Raw genomic sequence first — 25,365 nt, 5'->3', positions numbered from 1 at the left:
CTTCCTTCTCTTGCCATTGGCTTTTTCTGAATTTGAGTCAGCCCCACATCATCAACCAGGCACCTGCTTCCAGGGGAAATGCAAGTGTCCCTTCATCCTGACCAAAGTGCAGAAAATATGTTTTTAGTTTATAGAATTTCAGAGTAGTCTCTAGGTATGCTGTCATCCAGCTCTGCTGCCTTATTTCAATGTTTAATGAAAGTGGGCTCGGTGACATGACCTGCTAAGCTACACCAAGCTGAACCCTGTTACCTTGATACTGTCGCAGTGATTGCTGCAGTATGCAATGGTTGCTCTGCACAGAAGCTCCTTGCTGGAACTTTCTTTTGAAAAACTGTCAAAGAAGGAGGAGCCTGGTAATCAAAATGCAAATTGTGAGAAAGGAGGAAGTGGTGGGGTGGGAACAGGGTAGGTGGCCAGTTAAAGAGGCAGATGCAGGGGAGCAGGCACAGTGGTTTTCAGCCCCTCACAGAACTGACAGTGCTGGGCTGTTACCACCCAGCCCCACACCTCTCCTCCCCTGCAGCCCTCTGAGCCCTTGTTGGCCTCCTTCCTCCAAACCACATCAAGAGGTCCTACTCCTACATACTTGCAGAGGGTCTTTTCACCTGTAGGACTCAGTTTGATAAGAGGTAATTTTTAATAATTTTTCATTTTTGTTTTACTAGTGATATTCTTTATCAAAAATTGAGAAAATGCAAATAAAAGAAAATTGAAATCACCACTCAATAGTAACCAATATCAGCATTTTAATAAATCCTCTGAGATGTCATATATGTGCATATTGATTATCAAAAATGAGATCACACTGCACTTGCTTTCTTGGAAGCTGCTTTTAAACACATTGGGAACTAAAAACAAATTCCATAGCATTTTGAAAGCCTGTTCAGTATACCTGCTTTTGCATGTGTCATATTTTTTAACTGTGTCCTCTTTGCTGGACATTTAGTTGCTTCCAATTTTTTTGTTTGTTTATTTGTTTTTTGTTTAGACAGAGATTCCCTCTCTCGCCCAGGCTGGAGTGCAGTGGTGCCATCTTGGCTCACTGCAACCTCCCCTTCCTGGGCTCAAGTGATCCTCCCACCTAGCCTTCAGAGTAGCAGGGACTACAGGTATGTGCTACCATGTCTGGCTAATTTTTGTAGAGATGTGGTTTCGCCATGTTGCCCAGGCTGGTGTTGAACTCCTGGGCTCCAGTGATCCGCCCACATCGGCCTCCCAAAGTGCTGGGATAATAAGCATGAGCCTCTGCACGTGGCTGCTTCCACATATTAATATTTTAATGGTAGAAATGACTACAGTTAACATTCTTTCAACTTTTCCACATTTAGAATTGTTTCATTATGACAAATGTCTAGGAATAGAACTCTTAAAATAAAGGAGATGTTAATTGTAACTGGTTTCTAAAGTAGATATCTTTAGACACAAGTCATACATCTGTCCAGTAAGGGAAACAAAATTTCATTTGCAAAACCTACATGATCTTAGTAGAGTTTCATGGAAACAGCTGGAGCTACCAGGTCATGTTTTTAGATCATTCTCCCCAGGGTACAAGGGTAATTATTATCAGGATGGTAATGGTGGTCTAATGGCTATACCTACCGAGTGTACTCTCCTAATTTTGCCTTTATAGATCTCCATCCTTTATCCAGAGCAGAACAGGATGGCCATGTCCCAGGTGAGTTCCTAATTTACCCATACTTTGTTTCCAGTGAAATTGAGGCAAGGTTTGGAATCTATATAGTAGACTTGAAAATACCAATTATCCCCTCTTCTCTGGCTGTTTTCTGTTCAACTTGTTCTCAGCCTCTGGTTTCTCTAATCCTTCCCCTCACCAGGAGAGAGGAAAGACAAAAAGATTCCTCTCTGGACTTCTTGTTCTTTTTTTTTTCTTTTTCTTTTTCTTTTTCTTTTTTTTTTTTTTTTTTTTTTTTTGAGACAGAGGCTCACTCGGAGTGCAGTGGCACAATCTCAGCTTGCTGCAACCTCCACCTTCTGGGTTCAAGTAATTCTCCTGCCTCAGCCTTCTGAGTAGCTGGGATTACAGGTGCCCACCACCACGCCTGGCTAATTTTTGTATTTTTAGTAGAGACGGGGTTTCACCATGTTGGCCAGGCTGGTTTTGAACTCCTGACCTCAAGTGATTCCCCCACCTCGGCCTCCAAAGTGCTGGGATTACAGGCGTGAGCAACCATGCTCTCTACTTGTTCTTCTGAGAACTGTACCTCATCTTCTCTTCATTTCCTTCTCACAGAAGATTGTTTAAATACATAGGTTCATCTTGCTTTTCCCTCTTTCTTCATTTCTAGATCACTTGGTCTTTTCATCATTCATATTTATGATAATAACATTGTGCATAATGTTTTGATGTGCGTAGAAAAAACTAGTAGCCCAAAGGATTCTATCTTTGTCCCCCCAGTACCATGTTCCTCGTCAGAGAAGTCCATTGTTAACGGTTGGGTTAAATGGTGGGGTAGATGCATTTATATCAATTTAAGGAACTAAAAACATATGCATCTGTATTGTTTTTATGCTTTTACACAAATGGCATCGTACTCCCATACCCATCTTGCCTTTTGCACCTGATTACTTTCTGGGTGGTGTCCCTTGTCAATATATAAAGATTGTTTCAATTTCTATTTCATAGTATGGATGTATTAATATCATGTAACTTTATGGATATTTAAGTTTTTAATTTCTTTTTACTATTGTATACAGTGCCTCATGAACAACTTTCTCTGTATCTACTCGTTCTATAGTACCAGTGTTTATGGAGGTTATACCTGGTAGTCGGGTTCTGACTAAAAGGTACTGAGACTTAAATTTGCCCTCTGAAATCCTTCATAATTACTCCTTTCACTAAATGTAAAGACCAGATAATTTCTGTGTTCCAATTTTCCAGGCTATTAAAGATGAAAAGTCACCCGGTTCATTTTGTGAAGCCACTTAACCTGAAATTTGAGGAAGATGCTACAAAAAAGAAAATCATAGACCAGTTTCCCTTAAGAATATAAATGTCAAAATATTAAAAATATTCTGAGTAGAACATTAACAAATTGCATTGGGCATTTCAAAAGCAATGGATGCACGTGGTAAAAAAATTCAAACAAAAGCTTTGTTCGACAACAAAAAGTTTTTTGTGGATTTTGTTTTTTGAGCAGGGTCTGGCTCTATCCTCCAGGCTGAAGTGCAATGGTGCAATTTCAGCTCACTGCAACCTCTGCCTCCCAGACTCAACAATCCTCCCACCTCAGCTTCCCAAGTAGCTGGGACTACAGACACATGCCAGCATGCCCAGCCAATTTTTGTATTTTTTATAGGGATGGAGTTTTGCCATCTTGCCCAGGCTGGTCTTGAACTCATGAATCTCTTTCTCTGCTTACGCACAATCACTCGTTCTCTCCTGCATGTGCTCTCTCTCTCTCTCTCTTTTTCTCTCTTTAACAAGTTACAGTACATCCTGGTCTTTCTGGTCCTTTTTTTTTTTTTTTAATGATCTTTTCATTTGTGTTAACTCTACACCAGGGTTTCTCAGTGTGGCACTATTGATATTTTGGTTGAGGTCATTATTTGTCGTGGGTTGCCTTCCTGTGCGTTGTATATGTAGCAGCATCCCTGGACTTTCTACTAGATGCCAGTAGTGCTCCCTCCTCCAGTGTTGGCAACCAAAATATCTCTTGTCATTGTCAAATATTCCCTGAGGAATAAAATTATCCAGTGTTTAAAACCAGTAGCCTACCCCGTTTACAAAAATGGCTGCTTGATATTTCATTTGATGGTAATACCACTATTACCTTTCTCCTAATAATAGATATTTAGGATATTCCTAGTCTTTTACTACCATAAACAACGTAGCAGTGTATAGTAGATTCCCATTGTGTGCATGTGAGAACATTTATAGGATAACTTTCTAGATATGAAGTTTCTAGGTCAGAGTTTGTGCATCTTGAATTTTGATTCAGAACTGTCAGTTGCCTTCCAAATAGGATATACTGATTTGCATTGCTGGCAACATTATAATGCCTTTTCCTGTAAATGGGAAATCACAGTGTATTATCTGCTATGATTTTTGCCATTGTGAGGGACAAAAGAGTAGTGCATTTTAATTCGCTTTTCTTGATTTGAGTGTCTTTTTTCATTTTTAACCACCATTTATACTTTTTTCTTTCAAATATTTATTCTAGTCATTTGCCCCCTTTTCTCTTGGGTGTGGAATTACTTTGATTGCTGGATGTTAGCTCCTTGGGTTAACTTAAGCAAATGAGATCTCTGTCATATATGTTGTCAATATTTTTCATAGTTTATTATTTGCTTTGATTTGTCTTATACCTCTTGGGGAGTGGACACAACGTGTTTTTAATGTCTCATTTTACAATCTTTTGTGGCTTCTAGAGTTCTTGTATTGCTTATATAGGATTCTGTGAGTTGAGATTTTAAAAATGGCATTTCAGTTATGTGGAAAAAATGGTGACTGAATGATGGTGGCACCGTTGAGTCTCTGTCTGGATGGAAAGAAAGTTAAACTCTTCTTCTTCTTTTTTTTTTTTTCATTATACTTTAAGTTCTAGGGTACATGTGCACAACGTGCAGGTTTGTTATATATGTATACATGTGCCATGTTGGTGTGCTGCACCCATTAACTCATCATTTACATTAGGTATATCTCCTAATGCTATCCCTCCCCGCCCCTTCCCCACAATGGGAACCAGTGTGTGATGATCCCCTTCCTGTGTCCAAGTGATCTCATTGTTCAATTCCCACCTATGAGTGAGAACATGCGGTGTTTGGTTTTCTCTTCTTGTGATAGTTTGCTGAGAATGATGGTTTCCAGCTGCATCCATGAACTCATCCTTTTTTACGGCTGCATAGTATTCCATGGTGTATATGTGCCACATTTTCTTAATCCAGTCTGTCACTGATGGACATTTGGGTTGATTCCAAGTCTTTGCTATTGTGAATAGTGCCGCAATAAACATATGTGTGCATGTGTCTTTATAGTAGCATGACTTATAATCCTTTGGGTATAATCCCAGTAATGGGATGGCTGGGTCAAATGGTATTTCTAGTTCTAGATCCTTGAGGAATCGCCACACTGTTTTCCACAATGGTTGAACTAGTTTACACTCCCACCAACGGTGTAAAAGTGTTCCTATTTCTCCACATCCTCTCCAGCACCTGTTGTTTCCTGATTTTTTAATGATTGCCTTTCTAACTGGTGTGAGATGGTATCTCATTGTGGTTTTGATTTGCATTTCTCTGATGGCCAGTGATGATGAGCGTTTTTTCATGTGTCTGTTGGCTGTATGAATGTCTTCTTTTGAGAAGTGTCTGTTCATATCCTTTGCCCAGAAAGTTAAACTCTTCTACATCATATAAAAGTGAATTCCAGATTGATCAAATACCTAAATATATATTTGAAAAATTAGGTGAAAATGTAAGAGGATATTGGCATAACCTTGCTTAGTGCAAGAAACTTTTTTTAATGGTACAGTGTTTTTCTTTTAATGATCATTGGGACATCTTAAAATTCACTACTAAGTACACACATAAATAAGGAAACATAAGAAATGTCATAACCCAAGTGCTTTTGAAACTACTTCTTAGTTCCAAGCCCCAGCATGTATCAATTGTATGAATTAATGTTTTTTTATTCAGACCCTGGATCTTTGTTTTAAGACTAGTATAAACAAAAATAAAATATAAACAACTTGTTATTAACATAATAGCTGTAGTTATTAACTGCAAGAATACAGTAAAAAAGAGTCATACTAAATGTTAATGTTCTTGTAACAGAATTATCCATATCACCTTATGGTAGCAAATTCTGGCAAGAAATGATCATTCCTTTCTTATTAAAAATACTTATTTCCAAGATTGATCAGTTATACCACAAATAAAACCACAGTTTATTCAATAGAGCCCTTACCTTTCTCTCTCTCTCTTTTTTTTTTTTTCTGAAAGATCTGCCATTTACAGGGAACTACTAATTTCAGATCAGTTACTCAAACCAGGGTTATTCCTGTAAATTTACATCTTAACTTTATATATAGTAGATGTACACTCATATTCCCTCTCCAGTCTTGAAACTAAACACTTTCACAAAAGAAACAACCTAAAATCACTTCATGTGAATCTTGGTTCTTACTTTTCTTCTACCTCATTTGTTCTTCCTCCTCATCACCAAGATTCTCTTCCTGCATGATGGTAAAGGAGAGAGATCTAACAGCCACTTCTACAGCAAGGCCATCGGTGAAGGTAAAATCCAGTGACAGCTGTAGCCATGCCAGCCTCTGCTTAATGGAAGTCTGTAAGGACTCCCTGGGAGAGTAGTGGCCAGAATGCCTCCATCTGCTTGAGATTTATCTTCACCTTCACATTGGTAATGCATTCTCTCTTCTGCTCCTTGGAGGAAGACTTCATTTGCAGAATTGTCTTTATTTTTACCCTCTAGAGCAAGCTTGTCCAACCCATGGCCCCAGGCCACATGCAGCCCAGGACAGCTTTGCATGCAGCCCAACACAATTGTAAACTTTCTTAAAACGTTATAAGATTTTTGGCTGGATGTGGTGGCTCATGCCTCTAATCCCAGCACTTTGGGAGGCCGAGGCAGGTGGATCGCAAGTTCAGGAGTTTGAGACCAGCCTGACCAACATGGCGAAACCCTGTCTCTACTAAAAATACAAAAATTAGTGAAGCATGGTGGTGCGTGCCTGTAATACCAGCTACTCAGGAGGCTGAGGCAGGAGAATTGCTTGAATCTGGGAGGCAGAGGTTGCAGTGAGCCAAGATCATGCCACTGTACTCCAGCCTGGGCGATAGAGCGAGACTCTGTCTCAAAAAAACAAAAACAAAAACAACAAAAAAACTATGAGATTTTGTTGCAGTTTTTTTTTTCTTTAAGCTTATCAGCTGTCATTATTGTTAGTGTATTTTATGTGTGGCCCAAGACAGTTCTTCCAGTATGGCCCAGGGAAGCCAAAAGATTGGACACCCCTGCTCTAGAGAGTTCACATAAATACTCAGTCCTACTTATTTCATTGTCACTTGTGGAGTGTTTACTATTTTCCTTTTCAGTATCATTTTTACTGACTTTTCTTGTATCTGAATTCGCTGATGGTTCTGAATTACTTGTGGGTTCCACTGGGTTTACAGGAGACAAGGATTTCAACACAGCATGATCGCTAAGTAGAGGTTACAACCACTTCTGCCTTTCTGCCTCTGAAGCTTTAAATCCCAGCACAGATTTTAATTCTTGGAGCACCCTCTTGGATTCTTCATGCTTATGCTTCTGTCTTTCTTTGTCTTCTTGAGACAAGTAATAAAAATCATCCTTTCTGCAATCACTGTCAATATCTGTATCACCTACATAAGCTTTAAGTCCTATTCATCCTTCTCAGGGAGTGGATCTTTGTCTGCAGTGTGTAGAGTAGGCTGCTTCAAAGGTACCACTGTACAGTGTGGGTTGTCACACACTACCTGAGGCTTGCCTTTTTTTAATCTGTATTTCTTCATAGCAGTTTGTCCACCTGAGAAATGGCCTCTTCCCAGCAATTGTTGCTTGTTTAAACATGGGGCTGAATCAACTTTAATTTCTGTTCTAGGATTTGATAAGCCTCTGACACTGTTCTTGTGTTTCTTTCATACAAATAAGCTTTTCAAATGTATCTTTGAGAATTATTACCTTATTTAGTAATGCTTTCACATGGAGCTGCAAGTTGCACACTGCTGTGTGAACGTTATTCAGTTCTTTTTACTTCTGTTGAGTTTTGGATAAACACTGGTACTGACTGGTGCTGAGTTTCAAAGTACTGATAGAATTCAGAGTTGCACTTAAGCTCTTTCAAACAGGCATAGTAAGCATGAGGTAGACCTTGAGTCAAATCAGATAAGATATGATGGGCAAAAGTGCTGAAGTTAAGTAAAGGCCCAGGAGATGAACTGGCTATAGAAAGTAATAAGGCTAACCGTCTGAAGAATTCTGAACTCTGCCACCCAGAGTTGGAACAAAACCTTCAATGTAGGGAGGCTGAAGTCATCTGTAAAGTTAGGTGCTTCCTCTTCTGAAATCTACTCTTCACTAAGTCCAAGGCCTAGCTCCTTAAAAGGCATGACACAGATATAGCTGGTTACATTGTCACTTTCAGAGTTTAGAGGGTAGTTTTTTAGCATCCATAGGATAGATAGCCTTGCTGCTTGGAAGTTCTGAAGACAGCTTTCCAGAGACCGATGAGGTACTGAGTAGGATGCTGTCTAGCTTTATTAAATGGGATAAATAATCATTTATTATTATTAATCATGCAACAATAATAATTCAATGTATTATTAAATTATATAATTTATAAATATTTATGAATTATATGATTTATTAATTATAAGTTTAATAATTATTAATCATTTAATAAATTATTCCATTTATTAAATGGGATAAAGCACTGACCCTGTCAAGCAAAAGTATAAATCCTCTGGAAATCACTTCAGTTTCTTGAATGAGACATAAAGCTTTTCTTACAAGGTTAGTAATAGCTCAGCTATTTGCTGCCATATCTTCCAAATGAACATTCTATTTTTTTCAGGTCACTTGTAGTTCAGCTGTCCTCCATACTCTCAAAGCTCTTAGCCAGGAAGATACAGTCCGCCAAATGGGAAGCATAACGAGCAAACTAATGAAGGCAAATAGCATTGAGACATCCCAAATATTAGGGGTTGCCAGGGAGCAAAGTGTTGCAAGGTATCCACTTTCCTGTTGTTGAGGTTGCCCTGCAGACAGGATACTGGAATCAAGTAGCTCAGTGAGCTCCACATCCTCTTCAAACAGGACTTCCTGTTACAGGATGGTATGTAATGAGTTGAGTTGGAATCCAGTATTTAACTTGTGAAGTAAGTCATCTTTCTTACTGCGCTGAGAAAAAACCCAGCTTTTGGTGGTTTTAGCCACTTTTAACAGAATGCGTTGCTTAATAACCCATTCCCTGAGCATGCCAGTAAGTGGAGTTTATGTTCATTGAGTGATTACTGAATCCCAGGTATTTTGGTAGGACTCTTGTGGGAAGCTTTTGTTGTCCCTCTGTGGTGCATTTTTCCATTTTTGGTGACAACGTATTTCAAAGTCTTGTGTGTCCCGGATCCTGTAAGTACTGATAAAGCAGAGAATTCCAAATGCTACCTCCTTGTCAAACTCCGGTGTTATCCTTCTTTGCCATGCCACCCACTTCAGCACGATGGGAAATCAGAAGAAACATTTGTAATGAAGATGGGAAACCTAGAAACCATAACGAGAAAGATTGTCAGATTAAACTGTATTAAAATGTTAAAACCCGTAGAGTCAAAAGACATATTTGAAGCTGAGAGAAAATATATGCAATGCATATGATATGCAAAGGATTCATATATAGAAAATGAAAAAGGATGAAAGAAGACACAAAATGTGGTGGACATATAGACAAAAAGATAAGGCAAGCAATTTCTGAGAAAAAAAGTGTGATGCCATTTGCAAAGATGTTTACTGTCCCCAGTTTTTAAGCCAGGAAAAGAGGGCTGATTTTCATTCCGCCTAAGCCAGGAAAAGAGGGCTGATTTTCATTCCGCCCTTTCTGTTGCATTCCAACAAATGAACCCAGTTTCAGCCCTTCTACTGTTTGCCTTTCAGAATTTTTTTTGTTTTATATATATACAAAACCACGACATTTTGTATAGGTTGTTTTTAATGAAAATATGCTCCTACTATGCTTTTCTGTTTTGCGGTTTTTGTTTTTTGTTTGTTTTTTTTTTTGAGATGGAGTCTTGCTCTGTCACCCAGGCTGGAGTGCAGTGGCACAATCGGCTCACCGCAACCTCCACCTCCCAGGTGCAAGCGATTCTCCTGCTCAGCCTCCCGAGTAGCTGGGATTACAGGCATATGCCACCATGCCCAGCTAATTTTTGTATTTTTAGTAGAGACGACGTTTCACCATGTTGGCCAGTCTGGTGTCGAACTCCTGACCTCAAGTGATCCACCTGCCTTGGCCTTTCAAAGGGCTGGGATTACAGGCATGAGCCACCGCACCTGGCCCCGACATTAGAAATTTCTAAGCACAATGAAAATCTTAAAAATTATCAAACATCCATATCAAAGTGAGAAAAATATTTGAAGTATACATAACAATGATCTACCTTCTTTTATACACTAAAATTCTAACAAATCATTGAAGATCACACCTAATATATAGCTGAAAGAATATGAAATGTATGTAGAATAGTATACCATGTATCATACTTCATATTCTTAAACATTAAAAAGGTTGATAACAGTTAGTACAGTCAAGTATGTAGAAAAAACACCAAAGAAGTTATAAACTGTATATGGCATTTTTTGGTGGAACAGTTGATTTACATATATCAACATTTACATTGCAGATACCCTTAACACAGTAATGCCCTTTCTAGAATTTTACCCTAGAGCTTTAATATATCAATAAGACAAGACAACCCAACAGAATGAAGACTCATAGCAACAGAAATATTAGTGGCCTCGAAACATACAAAAAGATTATAATCCTCACTAAAACTCACATACATGCTGTCATTTATCTGTAAGAGTGGTAAACTTTGAACAGATAGGTAAGAGTCACTGTGGATGAGAGTACTGGCTGGTTGACAGGTAATTTGGCTGTACTTATTAAAGATCTTTTTCTTATTTTAATCAGCAGTTGCATTGATAGGACTCCATCCTAGTGAAATATTTATATGTCCACAAAGATTTCCAAGGCAGTTCTATTCATACTAGCAAAAAGTAGAAGGAGAAAGCCCTAAGCGTCCCATGTTCCTGAGAATCCAATAATGGTAGAATGACAGCTATACTACCAGGTGGCATTGCTTATGATAAAAATGACCCCTGATTGGTAAACAAACTTCACGTGGACGAGGAGGACCAGAGAGTAGTTAAATTGCCACATCCATACTCTGGAACTGTCATGATAAAAATTGACTGATATGTAAGAATGTCTGGGATAATTTTGTCTAAGTGAAAAAAATCAAAGTCCAGAAAAGCATAGTAGGAGCAGCCGGGCATGGTGACTCACATCTGTAATCCCAGCATTTTGGGAGGCCAAGGCGGGTGGATCACCTGAGGTCAGGAGTTCGAGACCAGCCTGGCCAACATGGTGAAACCCTGTCTCTACTAAACGTACAAAAAATTAGCCGGGCATGGTGGTGCATGCCTGTAATCCCAGCTACTCGGGAGGCTGAAGCAGGAGAATTGCTTGAACCTGGGGGGCAGAGGTTACAGTGAGCCAAGATAGTGCCAAGCACTCCAGCCTTGGCAACAGACAACAGAGCGAGACTCTTTCAAAAAAAAAAAAAAAAAAAAGAAAGAAAGAAAGAAAAAGAAATTTCTAATGTCTAGGTAGTCAAGTTTATCACTCTGTAGCTATGTATTTTCTGAATATGGGGATTGCTTAGAAAGGCTATCAGCCACCACAAAACTATCAAAACTTTTAACTTCTCTATCACTTTTATGGTTATCTTGTATGTATTTAAATCTCTAATCCATCTGTAATTTACTTGGGGGCTCAGAGTGAGATGAGTAATTTACTTTTATGGAGTTTCTTCCCTCCATAAATGCCTAGCCAGATTTTTCTAATGACATCTTTTCTGCAGAGATTTAAGATACTTTTATTATGAAGTAATCTCTGACACTGTACTTCTAGGATCTGTTAATGGTTATTAACTCTCATTATCATTGTCATGTTTAGCTCTGTGTTACTGGAAGCCTGACAATGGAATGACGGCTGTTTTACTGGGTCTGAGAGATAAGGAAGGAAACCCAAGTTTTTCCTACTGTCTACTCACTTGACACAACACTTCCGACACCAGATGTAATCCCAGGCCCCAGGCTGTTCCCCCACATACCAAGCGGTTCTCCCTGGACACCAGTTGGGTGTGCTCTTAAGTCAATTCCATTCTGACACCGTCTACCTGGAGTTAGCGTCAGCTCCCACAGGTTGAGGGCTTAGTCCCACAAGACTGCGCCAACTTGAGATGTTAGTCACAAGTAGGGTGTCACCTATACATCTGACTGATGGGCCACAAATTGGGGGTTCCCATGAACCCCTCCTGAAGATTGATTAATTTGCCAGAGTGAGTTTCAGTTTCCCTGAGTTTCCCCTAGTTGTTATAAAGGATATTACAGGCCAAGCGCAGTGGCTCGTGCCTGTAATCCCAGCACTTTGGGAGGCCAAGGCGGGCGGATCACCTGAGGTCGGGAGTTTGAGACCAGCCTGACCAACATGGAGAAACCCCGTCTCTACTACAAATACAAAATTAGCCGGGTGTGGTGGCACATGCGTGTAATCCCAGCTACTCAGGAGGCTGAGGCAGGAGAATCACTTGAACCCAGGAGGCAGAGGTTGCAGTCATTGCACTCCAGCCTGGGCAACAAGAGCGAAACTCTGTCTCAAAAAAAAAAAAAAGGGGGGATATTACAGAGGATACAGATGAACCGCCAGATGGAAGAGATGCATAGGGCAAGGGATGTGGGAAGGTCCACGGACCTTTCATGCCCTCTCTGTACTCACTACCATCCGGAACCACCAAGTGTTCAGCTGTGTGGAAGCTGTCTGAACCCACCCAGTCCTTTGGTGGTTGTTATTGTTGTTTTTGAGAAACAAGATCTTGCTCTGTCCCCCAGGCTGGAGAACAGTGGTGCAATCTTGGCTCACTGCAGGCCCAACCTCCTGGCCTCAAGTGATCCTCCCTCCTCAGCCACCCATAGTGCTGGGATCACAGGAGCCAACCACCACACCCAGCCACAGTGGGGTTTTTATGGAGGCTTCATCACAGAGGCATGATCATCATTGGCCCTTGGTAATCAACTCAGCCTTCATCTTCTCTCCCCTCCCAGGAGTTTTGAGGATGGAGATGAAATTCCCAACCCTCTAATCCTGTCTGGTTTTCTGGTGACCAGCTCCCATCCGGAAGCTACCTAGGGGCAGCCAGCCACCAGTCATCTCATTAGCATATAAAAGACACTTTGATTACTTCAGAGTCTAATTGCCAGGAGACAGGACAAAAACCAAATATATATTTCACAATATCAAACCAGCTGACATTACTCCAGATAAAAATGACTCTGGATTGGTCAACAAACTGCATCTGGACTGGAGGACTGAGTAAACTATGACTGGCCGGTAGGAAGCCATGGATTGGGGTTTTCTGAGCACATTGTCACTCAGTGATATGTAACTGGGCACATCTTTTGCTGGGACCCTGGAAGCCATGCCACTGGGACCATTACAAGAGATACTGGTCTATGGAACAGGTTAGAGCTTCCAAGCAACATCATCATAGCGCTCAGCAGTGTGGTTTTGTTCCCTGGCACCGGAGCTATCACGAGGGAGGGGCAGTTTGGGCTAACAGCTCCTGGATTGCTCTGAGAAGCCCTCCTGCTGGAGAAACCTGCCTGTCACCGCCCTCTGGCAGGCTGGCTTTCCTGTCCCCTCTCCTGCACAGCTGGGTAAACTAGTGCCACTGTGGCTGATTTGGGCCTTACGGGTGCAACGAGTGGCTTGAATTGAAGGCCACCAAGTGTGGGTGTGACAGGATGGGATCTGGAGCAGAAACAGGTGGGTTATTAGTGTTTGCGAGGAATTGGGGCCCTTGTAGAAGTGAGTTCTTGTTTGGTGGTGACAAGGCCAAGCACAGACCTTTCCCCTTTTGCGTCAGTCAGCTGCCTGGGCCACAGACCTCTGGCTTCCTGTTCTTTGTGTCATGATTGATGAGGGAAGGTTGGAACGGTTTGTCATGATTGATTAGCTCTGTTTAGAACTGTTCGTTGTAGCTCTGTGTCCCCTGCAAAGCCTGCTCTGTCAGCCCCAGGCAGGACTGACTTCCTCCTTTGTGGACCACCCGGACCCTGTCCTACATCTGTCACTGTCCCTGTGAGGCAGGCTTCCTCGCTGCCTCGGTTTCATCTATGAGTGTCTGAGTGTCGCTTTTCTCCCTCCACTAAACTGAAGCTCCTTGAGCTCAAGAGGTGTGGTTGTGTATCCGTCTTTACTTCACAGGACTTACCAGCCTGGCCTCTATTCAGTAAACATGTGTTGAATGAATGAATTTCCAGGGTGAGATAGTTCTCATACCCTATCTGTTTCTCCTATAAAGTTCAAAATGATTTTAGTCATGTAGATACTCTATGTAATATACTATGCCAAACTGCCTAGTGACTGGCATAAGAACAATTATATAAGAAAGGCCAGGCCGGGCACGATGGCTCACGCCTGTAATCCCAGCACTTTGGGAGGCCAAGGCGGGCAGATCACAAGGTCAGGGGTTCGAGACCAGCCTGGCCAACATGGTGAAACCCCGTCTGTACTAAAAATACAAAAATTAGCCGGGCATGGTGGTGGGCTCCTGTAGTCCCAGCAACTCTGGAGGCTGAGGCAGGAGAATTGCGTGAACCCGGGAGCCATAGGTTGCAGTGAGCCGAGATTACGCTACTGCACTCCAGCCCGGGTGACAGAGCAAGACTCGGTCTCAGAAACAAAAAAGGCCAGTGTGGATGCGGGAGCCAGACCGCATGGATTCGACTCCCTCATTCCTGGCTGTGTGACCTGGGCTAGTTAGTTAGGCTCTGTGCGCCTCACACTCTTCATCTGTCAAGTTTCTCCTAGAGGGCACAGAGTAAGCCCTCCATGTGCGTGAGGTGCCATGTCCCGGTGCCCCAGGCTGGTCCTGGCATGCTAAAGAGGAATGTGCCATTACAGGAATCATTGACTTTCAAGGACGTGTTTGTGGACTTCACCCTGGAGGAGTGGCAGCAACTGGACTCTGCCCAGAAGAACCTCTACAGGGATGTCATGCTTGAGAACTACAGCCACCTGGTGTCCGTGGGTGAGGGACCGCGCCACAGGGTGATGCGGAATGCCCCCAGTACTGTGTTTCTTTCTCAGCTGCTCCAAGCTCCGGGGCCTAGGAACAATGAGTGTGGGTTACCACCCTCAGTGAGTTTGGGTTTACAGCCCACTGTGTAGTATTCGTAGTCCCCGTTGGACTCTGGAGAGCATATTGGTGCCCTTGCTTGCTATGTGAATGTTCTGTACTGAGGGGCAGATAGCTGTGTGCATGGGGCCATCACCGAGGCCATGCCACCTTCAGCCTGCAGGGGTGGGCCTAGGTTCTGGAATTCCTCAGCATTAATAATGAAGTCCTTTGTCATGTCCCCTGAACAGGGTATCTAGTTGCAAAGCCAGATGTGATCTTCAGGTTGGGACCAGGAGAAGAGTCCTGGATGGCAGATGGAGGGACCCCGGTACGGACCTGTGCAGGTGAGGACAGGCCAGGTGAGTCAGGCCGGGGAAAGGAGACCAGGTTGGTTGGTGACAGCTTGGCCTCTGGGATGCGCTCAGGAGCCCTTCTGAGAGCCCCGGACTTGTGGACATGCCTAGGCTCTGATGAGTGGAACTGTTGTCACGTCCAAATGAGGCCTCTCCCTGGCCGCCGGTTACAGTCTCTGTGTTCTTTGCTTGGCGTTCACATAGATTGTGGCCACTCTTGTTCTGAGATCCCATTTGTACCTTCCAGCCTCCTGGCTTGTTAGTGAGAAGTGCCAAGCCTCTTCTCCTTCCTCTCCCACCACCTTTCTGGAAGCTTTTAGACTTATTCTCCCACCTTCTTGGCCTTTTGTATTTTCACCATAGTAGATGTATTAATAGATGTCAGCATTTCCTCTTTATTGGGCATACTGTGGGCCCTTTCAGGCTGAAATTTGGATTTTTGTTTGTTTGTTTGTTGTTTTTGTTTTTTAGCCTAAGGTAGATTATCATACCTGTTTTTTTTTTTTTTTTTTTTTGGGGGGGGGGAGTCAGTATGGACACCAAAGCTTTGCCAGTGACCTTTACCCAGCCAGGTACCCACCACGTTCTTGCCTGCTCTCACTTTGTGGTTAACACTGTAAACCTCACACCATTTTCTGTTTTCTCTACTTATTTCTTCTCAGACTGTTACAAATCTGACTTCATACTACTTGTTATCAGATTCCTCCATTTTTCAATACATCCTTCCCACTCAACTCTTGTTTTTGTTACTATCTCTTTACTTATTCAAAAAATAAACACACTCGAGAGGACATTACTCCGAAGGTGGAATACTTCAGTGAATCATATTTTAGTCCTGCATAGAGCTGCTTTTTCCGTGTCTATTTTTCCTGTGGGCTGCCTACAAGGATCCAGAAACTCTTCTGATACACTGGTCTGCTCTTTCTCTCCCCTTCATAGTACCCCCTTCACTGGGCCCATGGCAAAGAAGCCTGTTTAGAATGCTGTTACTCTTCAGAGGGTGATCCATGAACCAGCAGCCTGGGCATTGTTGGGGCACTAAGTAGAAAATCAGAATCTGAGGCCCTACTCTAGATTTTCTGAAGGAGAATGTGCATTTCAACAAGCTCCCCAGGGACCCCATAGACACAGTAAAGCTTGAGAATCACTGCTCATTAGAGATTAATTTCAGAGCATCAGCTGTAGTCAGGTGCTGGCCCCAAGGACTCCTCAGATGGCTTCCTCCAGAACCCACTCCTCAGCACACACACCTGTTCTCAGAGATCCTCCCTGTGCTGGCATTTGTGGCTCCCACCATTCTGTAGCTTCCTCCAGGAATGTTTTGGGTGATGATAACCTCTTTGTTGCTCAGTGTAATTCCATATCTGCTGCTTAGAGATTCATCAGGATTTCTGGTGTGCTGATGGTATGCTTCCTTTCTTCCAGTGATGCCTGGAATTGTAATGACTATGTGTCTTGTTCTCATTTCAGTGCTATCCTAGAAGGGAGGAAAAGCAAATTCAGGCACAGTCTACCCTCCTGAGTCCCAATTCCCTCATAAGAAAATCTATTATATTAAAATACAGACATTTATATATTCAGTCTAAGAGTGCAGAACAGTATAGGCTAAAAAGTAATCTTAGGTGCATTCCCAATCACACCCCCCAAGGGCAGCTACTTCTAAAGATTTCTCTTTTTGGTTCTGGTGAGCACCTCCATAGGTTTAGGGAATACCTTTATATCTGCATTTTATGGGTTTTCAGTTTTATCTTCCCTCTATGAAAAGTAAGGATTTCCCTCACACTTTGGCCTTCCACTCCCCAGCTCTTCACAAGTTTGTTATATGCTTATTTTTAGTTCCTTTATTGGTTATATTTGTAACTTTAAATAATATAGCTATGCATTTCATATGGTAACTTTAAAAAAAATATAGCTAATTGCTAGTGGCTTATTTCTTTAGCTCGAACACAACCCCTAGACATAAGAGCCTACACCTTGTTCTGACTTGTTCCAGTGTGGGACTGGTGGAAGACATTCAATAAATATTGCACTGATTAATTTGGACCTGGGCAGAGGAAGGAGCTTTGTTACTCATCCACATACAAGTGGCCAAGAGCATGGACTGTGGAGCCACATAGCCTGGACTGGAATTCTGGCCACTTTCCTCACTAGCTATCACTGTGTACACATTGGTTGGCCTCTCTACCTGTTGTGGGGCTAATGATAGAACTGAATGATTTTCAGAAATTAATGAGTTGATCCATGTAAAGCACCTAAAAGGGTGCCTGGCATAAAGGAAACACTCAACAAATGTTGTCACTGTTTTTATTGTTGTTATTATCCATAAAAAACGTTTTCTTTAATTTAATGTAGTGGTTGTTAACCAGAGCTGTATTACATAGTTACCTGTGGATCTGTCAGAATACTCATGAGTAGGCCCCACTGTAGAAATTGTTTCAGAAAGCCTAGGGTAGGCCTGGTTATGTGCATTTTGAGTGACACTCCAGAGGGTTCTGATGCCCATCTTTGGTTAAGATCCACTACTTGAAATATCTGCTGAGAGGAATTGCAAGGAAATAGGAGACAGCAATGAGCATGCAAGCAGGATGGGATGGAAAGACAGGCGCACATGGACTCACTCCTAGACAGCTCTCCAAACTCCCAGGGTTGGAAGCAGAATGCAGCAGAAAGCAACTTGAATTTCTTCCCTGTTTCTCCATACTTGAATCTATTTCAGGAACTATATTTTTCCCTCTGTCTCCTGGATGAAACCTCTGGCTGGTCCCATAAGTTCACTGGTCATTCTGAGATAATAAAAATCTTCTGGGAACTGTTCCTTTCAAGAGTAGCCTCATGAATGAAAACTGTCCAGTCTCATGTAGTAGTACAAACTGAAATTTATTTCAAGTTTGTTGATCTTTTCATAGAAGTTTTAGCTTTGTTAATTTTCTCTACCATTTTTCTGTTTTATTGATTTCTTTTACTTTTATTTTCTTTTTCCTACTTACTTTCAATTTACTTTGCTGTTTTTTATCTAGCTTCCCCCAACATTTTATTATGAAAATTTTTATATAAAACAGGTAAAAGAATTGTAGATTGAACACCCATATAATACCTCCACCCAGATTTATAATAACTATAAACATTTTGCTATATTTATCCCCTGTCCATCTGCCAATTCCTCCAATTTCCATCAATTCGATTTATTTTTTATAGTGCATTTCAAAGGAAGTTACAGAGATCAGTACCCTTAACCCCTAAGTACCTCCACAGGCATATCATTAATTAGAGTTCAATATTTGTTAGTACTTTATCATTAGTACTCATGAAGTATTTTAATCAAACAAAATGCCCTTATAGCACCATATGATCTTTGGCCATACATGTTAATGTTTGAACATAATTTTCTATATGTGTTTTTATATGTGATCATTATATATTTATGTTGATGTGACTGCATTCCTTTTATTTTTTCAAATGAAATTGATTAAGGTATAATGTACATACCATGAAATTTATCTTTCTTAGGTGTACAGTTGTATAGTTTTGACGAATATGTAGCTGTGTAATTACTACTACTACAATAAAAGTATTGGACATTTTCATCCCCCACAAAAAACTCCATGTTTCCTTTTATAATTGTCTCTCTCCTCATCCCAGGCTTGACCTTTTTTCCTTCTAGTTTGGTTCTTTCTAGAATGTCATGTGGCTGGCTTCTTTCACTTACCTTAATGCATTTTAGGTTCATCCATGTTGTGGCATTTATCATTTTGTTCCTTTTGATAGCTGAGTAGTATTCCAGTTTGTCTGTCGATGGACGAGTTAATGCACATTTGAATTGTCCTGGGTTTTTTTTTTGGATATTTTGAATGAAGCTGGCAAACATTCTTGTACAGGCATTTCTGCAGATCTGTGTTTTCATATCTCTTGGGTAAATATCTGGAGTGAGATTGCTTGGCCATATGGTAAGCATATGTTTAACTTTATAAGAAATTGGGCCAGGTGTGGTGCCTCACGCCTGTAATCCCAGCACTTTGGGAGGCCAAGGTGAGCGGATCACTTAAGGTCAGGAATTTGAGACCAGCCTGGCCAACATATAGTGAAACCCCGTCTCTACTAAAAATACAAAAATTAGCTGGGTGTGGTGGCACATGCCTGTAATCCCAGCTACTTGGGAAGCTGAGGCAGGAGAATTGGTTGAACCCAGGAGGTGGAGGTTGCGGTGAGCCGAGATCATGCCACTCTACTCCAGCCTGGGCGACACAGTGAGACTGTCTCTCAAAAAATAACAATAAGATATTGCCAAACTGTTTTCTGGTGTGACTGTACTATTTTGTTTTCCCACCAACAACACACCTTTCTAGTAGGTATATAGGGGGATCTCATTGTGATTTAAATTTGCATTTCTGTAATGATCAGTGATGTTGAGCATGTTTTCATGTGCTTATTTGCCATCTGTATATGTTCTGTGGTGAAGTGTCTATTGTAATCTTTTGCCATTGTTTGTTATTAAATTGTGAGAGTTCTTTATATATTGTGGATATAAGTCCTGACCAGCTATGTGTTTTGCAAGTATTTACTCCTAGGCCGTGGCTTGTTTGTTCATAACAGTATCTTTTGAAAAACAAATGTTTCTGTTTTTATAAAGTCCGATTTATTAAATTTTTCTTTTATGGTTCATGCTTTTTGTGTCCTCTTTAGAAAATCTCTCACTAATCCAAGGTAACAGAGATTTTTTCTGTATGTTTTCTTCCAGGAGATTCATAATTTTAGTTCTTATATTTAAGTCTATGACTGTTAATGACTTAATTTTTGTATCTGGTGTGAGGTAAGGGTCAACATATTTTTATATTATTTTTACACATGCATTTCCAATTGTTCCAGTAATATTTTTGAAAAGAATATTCTTTCTTTTTCTCAGATCAACAAGTGATCCATTTATTATTTCACATCTACTTTAAAATGATGCCAGGTGTGGTGCCTCACACCTATAATCCCAGCACTTTGGGAGGCTGAGGCAGAAGGATCCCTTGAGCCCAGGTGATTGAGACCAGCCAGGGCAACATAGTGAGACCCCGTCTTTACTAAAAAATTAGCTGGGCATGGTGGTGCGCACCTGTAGTCCTAGCTACTCGGGAGGCTGAGGCATAAGAATTGCTTGAACCCAGGAGGCAGGGGTTGCAGTAAGCCAAGACCGCACTGCTGCACTCCAGCACTCCAGCACTCCAGCCTGGGCAACAGAGCAAGACTCTGTCTCAAAAAAAAATGTTAATATTAAGAATTTCACTGGGGAACTGGGATATATAAAATAATCTAATGAAAACTGAAAAATAAGAATTTAATATATATATAAAAGAAACACAAAATTTAAAAAGCAATAACAAAAAAAGAATTTCATATATAGACTTAATAGCAGATTAACCAGAGCAGAAGAGAGGTTAAGTAAGAAAGATAAGTTACTATCAAATATTCAGTCTGTTCCAGACTGTTCTTTCTTAATTAACTTACTTTGGCATCCTTTTTGAAAAGTATTTGAATGTATGTGTCACTCTGTACACCAATATAGGTTGAGTATCCCTAATCCAGAAATCCAAAATCCTAAATGCTCCAAAAGCCAAAATTTCTTGAGCACTGACGTGGCATCCAAAGGAAATGCTCATTGAAGCATTTCAGATTTCATGTTTTCAGGTTAGGCTACTGAACCAGTAAATATATAATGTAAACATTCTGGAAACCAAAAAAATCTGAAATCCAAAAACACTGCTGGTTCCAAGCATTTTGGATAAATGATACACAACCTGTACCACATGTCTTAATTGCTGTAGCCTTATATTATGTGTTTAAATCAGGTAGTATGAGTCCTCTTACTTTGTTCTTCCTTTTTGTAATGTTGTAGCTAGTCTAGGTCCTTGGTATTTTCCTAGAAATTTTAGAATCAGCTTGTCAATTTTTGCAAAAAAAGCCTGCAGGGGGTTTTGACATTGCATGGGATCTGTGGATAATTGATGTGCAATATTGAGTCTTCTAAAGTAAAATATGGTATATCTGTCTATTTCAATCTTTTAATTTTATTTCAGTAATATTTGATAGTTTTGAATGATAGGTCTTGCACATATTTTGTTTAATTTACCCCTGTGTTTTATGTTCTTTCAAGGTAATGTAAATGGGGTGTGTGTATGTACATAGTTGTTTTGTATTTCATTTTCCTATTGCTCATTGCTAATTTATAGAAGTGTAATTGATCTTTCCATATTGGCTTTGTATCCTGGAACCTTTTAATAAGCTCACGTATTAGTGCTAGTAGCTCTTTTATAGATGGTTTGGTATTTTCTACATAAACAATCATGTAGTTATGAATAAGGACAGCTTATTTCCTTTCCCAGTCTGGATGCCTTTACTTCTTTTTCTTACTTTATTGTACTTACTGGCTAGGATCTTCAGTATAATGCTGACTCAGGTAGGGAGGGCAACATACTTGCCTTGATCCTGATCTTAGGACAAAAGCATTTACTCTTTTACCATTAGGCCTAATTTTACTTGTAGGTTTTTTCATAATGGCCTGAAAAAGGTTGAGGATATTTCCTTCTAATCCTGATTTTCTGAAAGTTTTTTTTATTATGAATGGATGTTATAAATTATTTTTATGGATCAATTCCTATGATTGTGTTTTTTCTCCTTTAGACCATTACTTCCCATGTAATTATTGATATTATTGAATTTACAGGTACCATTTTATTATTTCTTTTCTGTTCATCCCACCAATCAAACTTCTTTTTGTTTTTTTGTTGTTATTTTCCTTCACCATCCTTCTCTTTGGAATATTTGACTATTTTTTAAATTAAACATTCTATGTTGAGATAATCATAGATTCCCATGCCCTGTAGGAAAAAATAAAGATAAATCTCATGTATTCTACCCAGTTTCTACTAATGGTGACATCTTGAAAAACTATACTACAAATCACAACAAGGATATTGACATTGAGAAAGTCAAGATACGGAACATTTCCATTACTACAAGGGTCCCTCATATTGCCTTTGTATAGCTATACCCATTCCTTCCCACCCCACCCCTTCTTAAGCCCTGGCAACTACTAATTTGTTCTCCATTTCTATAATTTTGTCATTTCAAGAATATTACATAAATGAGGTCATACAGTATGATACTTTATGGGATTAGTTCTTTTCACTCAGCGTACTTCTCAGTTGGATTCATCCTGTTGTGAGTACCCAGAGTTTCTTCCTTTTTGTCACTGAGTAATATTCCACCAAATGGATGTACCACAGTTTGTTTAGCCATTCACCATTTGAAGAACATTCCTGTTTTCAACTTCATTGATTTCTGCTCTGATTATTTCTTTTCTTCTGCTTGATCTTTATTTCTAATATATGCATTCAGTGCTATAAATATCCCTCTCATTGCTGTGTCCCACAAATTATGATATGTTGCATTTTCATTTAATTCAAAATAGTTTCAAATTCCCCTTATGACTTATTTAGAAGTAAGTATATCTTTAAATTTCCAAATATTTGGGGTTTTCCAAGTATCTTTCTCATTGATTTTTGTTGTAATATTGTTATTGCACATAATATGATTTCTTATAAATTTGTACAGGTTTGTTTTAAGACCCAGAATATGTTCTATCTTGGTGAATGTTTCATATGCACTTGAAAAGAATGTATATTCTGCTGTTGTTGGATGCAGTGTTCTCTGAATGTCAATTAGGTGAAGTTGGTTGATGGTGCTGTTCAGATTATCTATATCCTTGCTGGTTTTCTGTCTACTTGTTCTATCAATTATTGAGAGAAAGTGTTGAAGTCTCCAACAATAATTGTGGATTTGTCTGTTTCTCTTTCAGATGTATCCATTTTTGCCTCATGTATTTTGAAGTGCTGTTATTAGGTACATACACTTTTAGGATTGTTATTTCTTCTCAAAGAATTGACTGTTTTATCATTTTGTAATGTCCCTCTTTGTGCCAGAAAATCCTTCTTGTTCTGAAGTCATTGTCTGAAATTAATGTAATTTCTCCAGCTTTCTTTTGGTTAGGTTTTCATGGTATATCTCCATCCCTTTACACATCTCTCTACAGAGAGTTTCCTTATACCTCTCTCTACCCACCCCCACCCCGCCAATTTCCCCTAATAGTAACATCTTGCATTAGTATGGTACATGTGTTACAACTGGTGAATGAATACATTATTATTAACTAAAGTCACATCTTACATTAAGGTTCACTCTTTGTGTTGTTCAGTTCTATGGGTTTTGTCAAATGCATAAAAATCCACCATTACTGTTTCATACAGAATAGTTTTACCGCCCTAAAAATCCCCTGTGCTTTGCTTTTTCATCCCTTTTTCACTCTCTCCTGGCAAGTACTGATCTTTTTACTATCTCTATAGTTTTGCCTTTTCTAGAATGTCATATAGTTGGAATCATATAGTATGTAGCCTTTTCAGACTGGCTTCTTTCAAATAGCAATATGCATTTAAGTTTCCTCCATGTCCATGGCTTGATAGCCCATTTCTTTTTATTGCTGAATAATATTCCATTGTGGATCACTTTGTTTATCCATTCACCTATTGAAGGACATCTTGGTTGCTTCCAGTTTGGGGCCATTATGAATGAAGCTGCTATAAACATCATGTGCAGGCTTTTCTGTAGACATAAGTTTTCAACTCATTGTGGTTCATTTCCTTTTGAAGTTTGTAATTTTTTTTACTGTGAACTCCTTTTCAGTGAGAGTTATTTCCCATGGAAATTCTGTGTACCCTAAGCTATGAAAGCATCACTGCAGAACTATTTGGATTGCCACTGCTGGGGCCCACTGGTTTCACTAATGCAGGAACAATTTATAGGTGAATTTATCAACTTCGGGGGTTTTGTATTATACTTCAAATGTCCATTTGGAATGCACTCCTACATGTGGTACAGGACTGTGGTTCTGACTTCTTGTAAGTAACCCCTGATTCTTCTTAACATTTTCATTAGCCAGTGGGTGACATCTTTCTAGTTCCTATTTTACACACAGAGATGTCCTTTGTGACTCCCAGCTTTAACCAGGTAGCTCAATTCTAATTCTCTGCACAGTTGTGCCCTGTGGCCTAGAATTCACTTCACACTCATGATTAGAGCCTTAGTCCCCCAACTGCAAAGCCACACAGCTTCAATTTCTGTTCACTCCCTCACTTTAAATTTCTTCTTCATTTTTGTCACATAATAAATTTATTTTCTGGTTTGAGCTTGGCTGCATATTAAATTATTTTTGTTAAATTTGAGCCAGCATTTCTTTGTACTTGCACTCAGGGGAGGTGGTGGTGGTGGGACATGGGGAGGGTCCATCCACATCAGCTCAAGTCATGTTGATAGGAGTTCACTGCTTGGGCATTTAGGGATTAAAGTTATTTAATAAATTATAGTGGGAAGACAAGTTTGATGATTCATTGCATTTTCTTCTAGAAGTCTGGCAAGTTGACGAGCAGACAGATCACTACAAGGAAAGCCAAGACAAACTTCTGTGGCAAGCTGCATTCACAGTCAAGGAAACACTGAAGGATGAAAGTGGTCAAGAATGTAAAATATGTAGAAAAATCGTTTATCTCAACACAGACTTTGTTTCTGTAAAACAAAGACTCCCTAAATATTACTCATGGGAAAGGTGTTCAAAACATAATTTAAACTTTCTTAGTCAAAATAGAAGCTATATAAGAAAGAAAGATGATGGATGTAAGGCATATTGGAAAGTATGCCTCCATTCTAATCTTCATAAAGCTCAACCTGCAGAGAAATTTTTTCACCCTAATCAACGAGGGAAAGCCCTCCACCAAAAGCGAGCCCTTAATAAAAATCAGAGAAGTCAAACTGGGGAGAAACTCTACAAATGTACTGAATGTGGAAAAGTGTTTATCCAGAAAGCAAACTTAGTTGTACATCAAAGAACTCACACCGGAGAGAAACCTTATGAATGCTGTGAATGTGCAAAAGCCTTCAGCCAGAAGTCAACCCTCATAGCACACCAGAGAACTCACACAGGGGAGAAGCCCTATGAATGCAGTGAATGTGGAAAAACCTTTATCCA

The 25,365-nt window shown here is 40.1% G+C and overlaps 1 protein-coding gene and 1 pseudogene across 9 annotated transcripts; one reads left to right on the top strand and one right to left on the bottom strand.

Moving 5' to 3' along the window:
* Positions 1–1,344: 1,344 nt before the first annotated feature.
* On the top strand, positions 1,345–25,255 carry KRBOX4 (KRAB box domain containing 4). Of its 9 annotated transcripts, none has more exons than XM_026451738.2 (5): positions 1,603–1,678; positions 14,739–14,865; positions 15,204–15,299; positions 23,146–23,189; positions 24,747–25,255. In XM_026451738.2, the coding sequence occupies exons 1-4, from the start codon at positions 1,664–1,666 to the stop codon at positions 23,187–23,189; spliced, it is 282 nt and encodes a 93-aa protein (XP_026307523.1). In that variant the 5' UTR covers positions 1,603–1,663; the 3' UTR covers positions 24,747–25,255. The 9 variants fall into 9 exon arrangements, with proteins under 9 accessions (XP_026307521.1, XP_026307523.1, XP_026307522.1 ...); XM_026451737.2 differs by having other exon boundaries at positions 15,204–15,314; positions 24,747–24,842; XM_023202777.3 differs by lacking the exon at positions 24,747–25,255 and adding an exon at positions 24,027–24,709.
* Positions 6,087–9,181, bottom strand: LOC111536417 (annotated as a pseudogene).
* Positions 25,256–25,365: the final 110 nt, after the last annotated feature.

This window comes from Piliocolobus tephrosceles, chromosome 12 (assembly GCF_002776525.5).
Source record: "Piliocolobus tephrosceles isolate RC106 chromosome 12, ASM277652v3, whole genome shotgun sequence".
In the NCBI taxonomy this organism is placed as follows: Eukaryota; Metazoa; Chordata; class Mammalia; order Primates; family Cercopithecidae; genus Piliocolobus; species Piliocolobus tephrosceles.
The sequence above is the reverse complement of the archived record's forward strand: the minus strand, read 5'-3'. Positions and strand labels throughout refer to the sequence as shown.

What these genes read in the sequence shown, in the direction of transcription:
- KRBOX4 (XM_026451736.2), top strand. An exon ending in CAGCCACCTGGTGTCCGTGG is followed by an intron (nt 14,866 to 15,203) that starts GTGAGGGACCGC and finishes TCCCCTGAACAG; the next exon opens with GGTATCTAGTTGCAAAGCCA.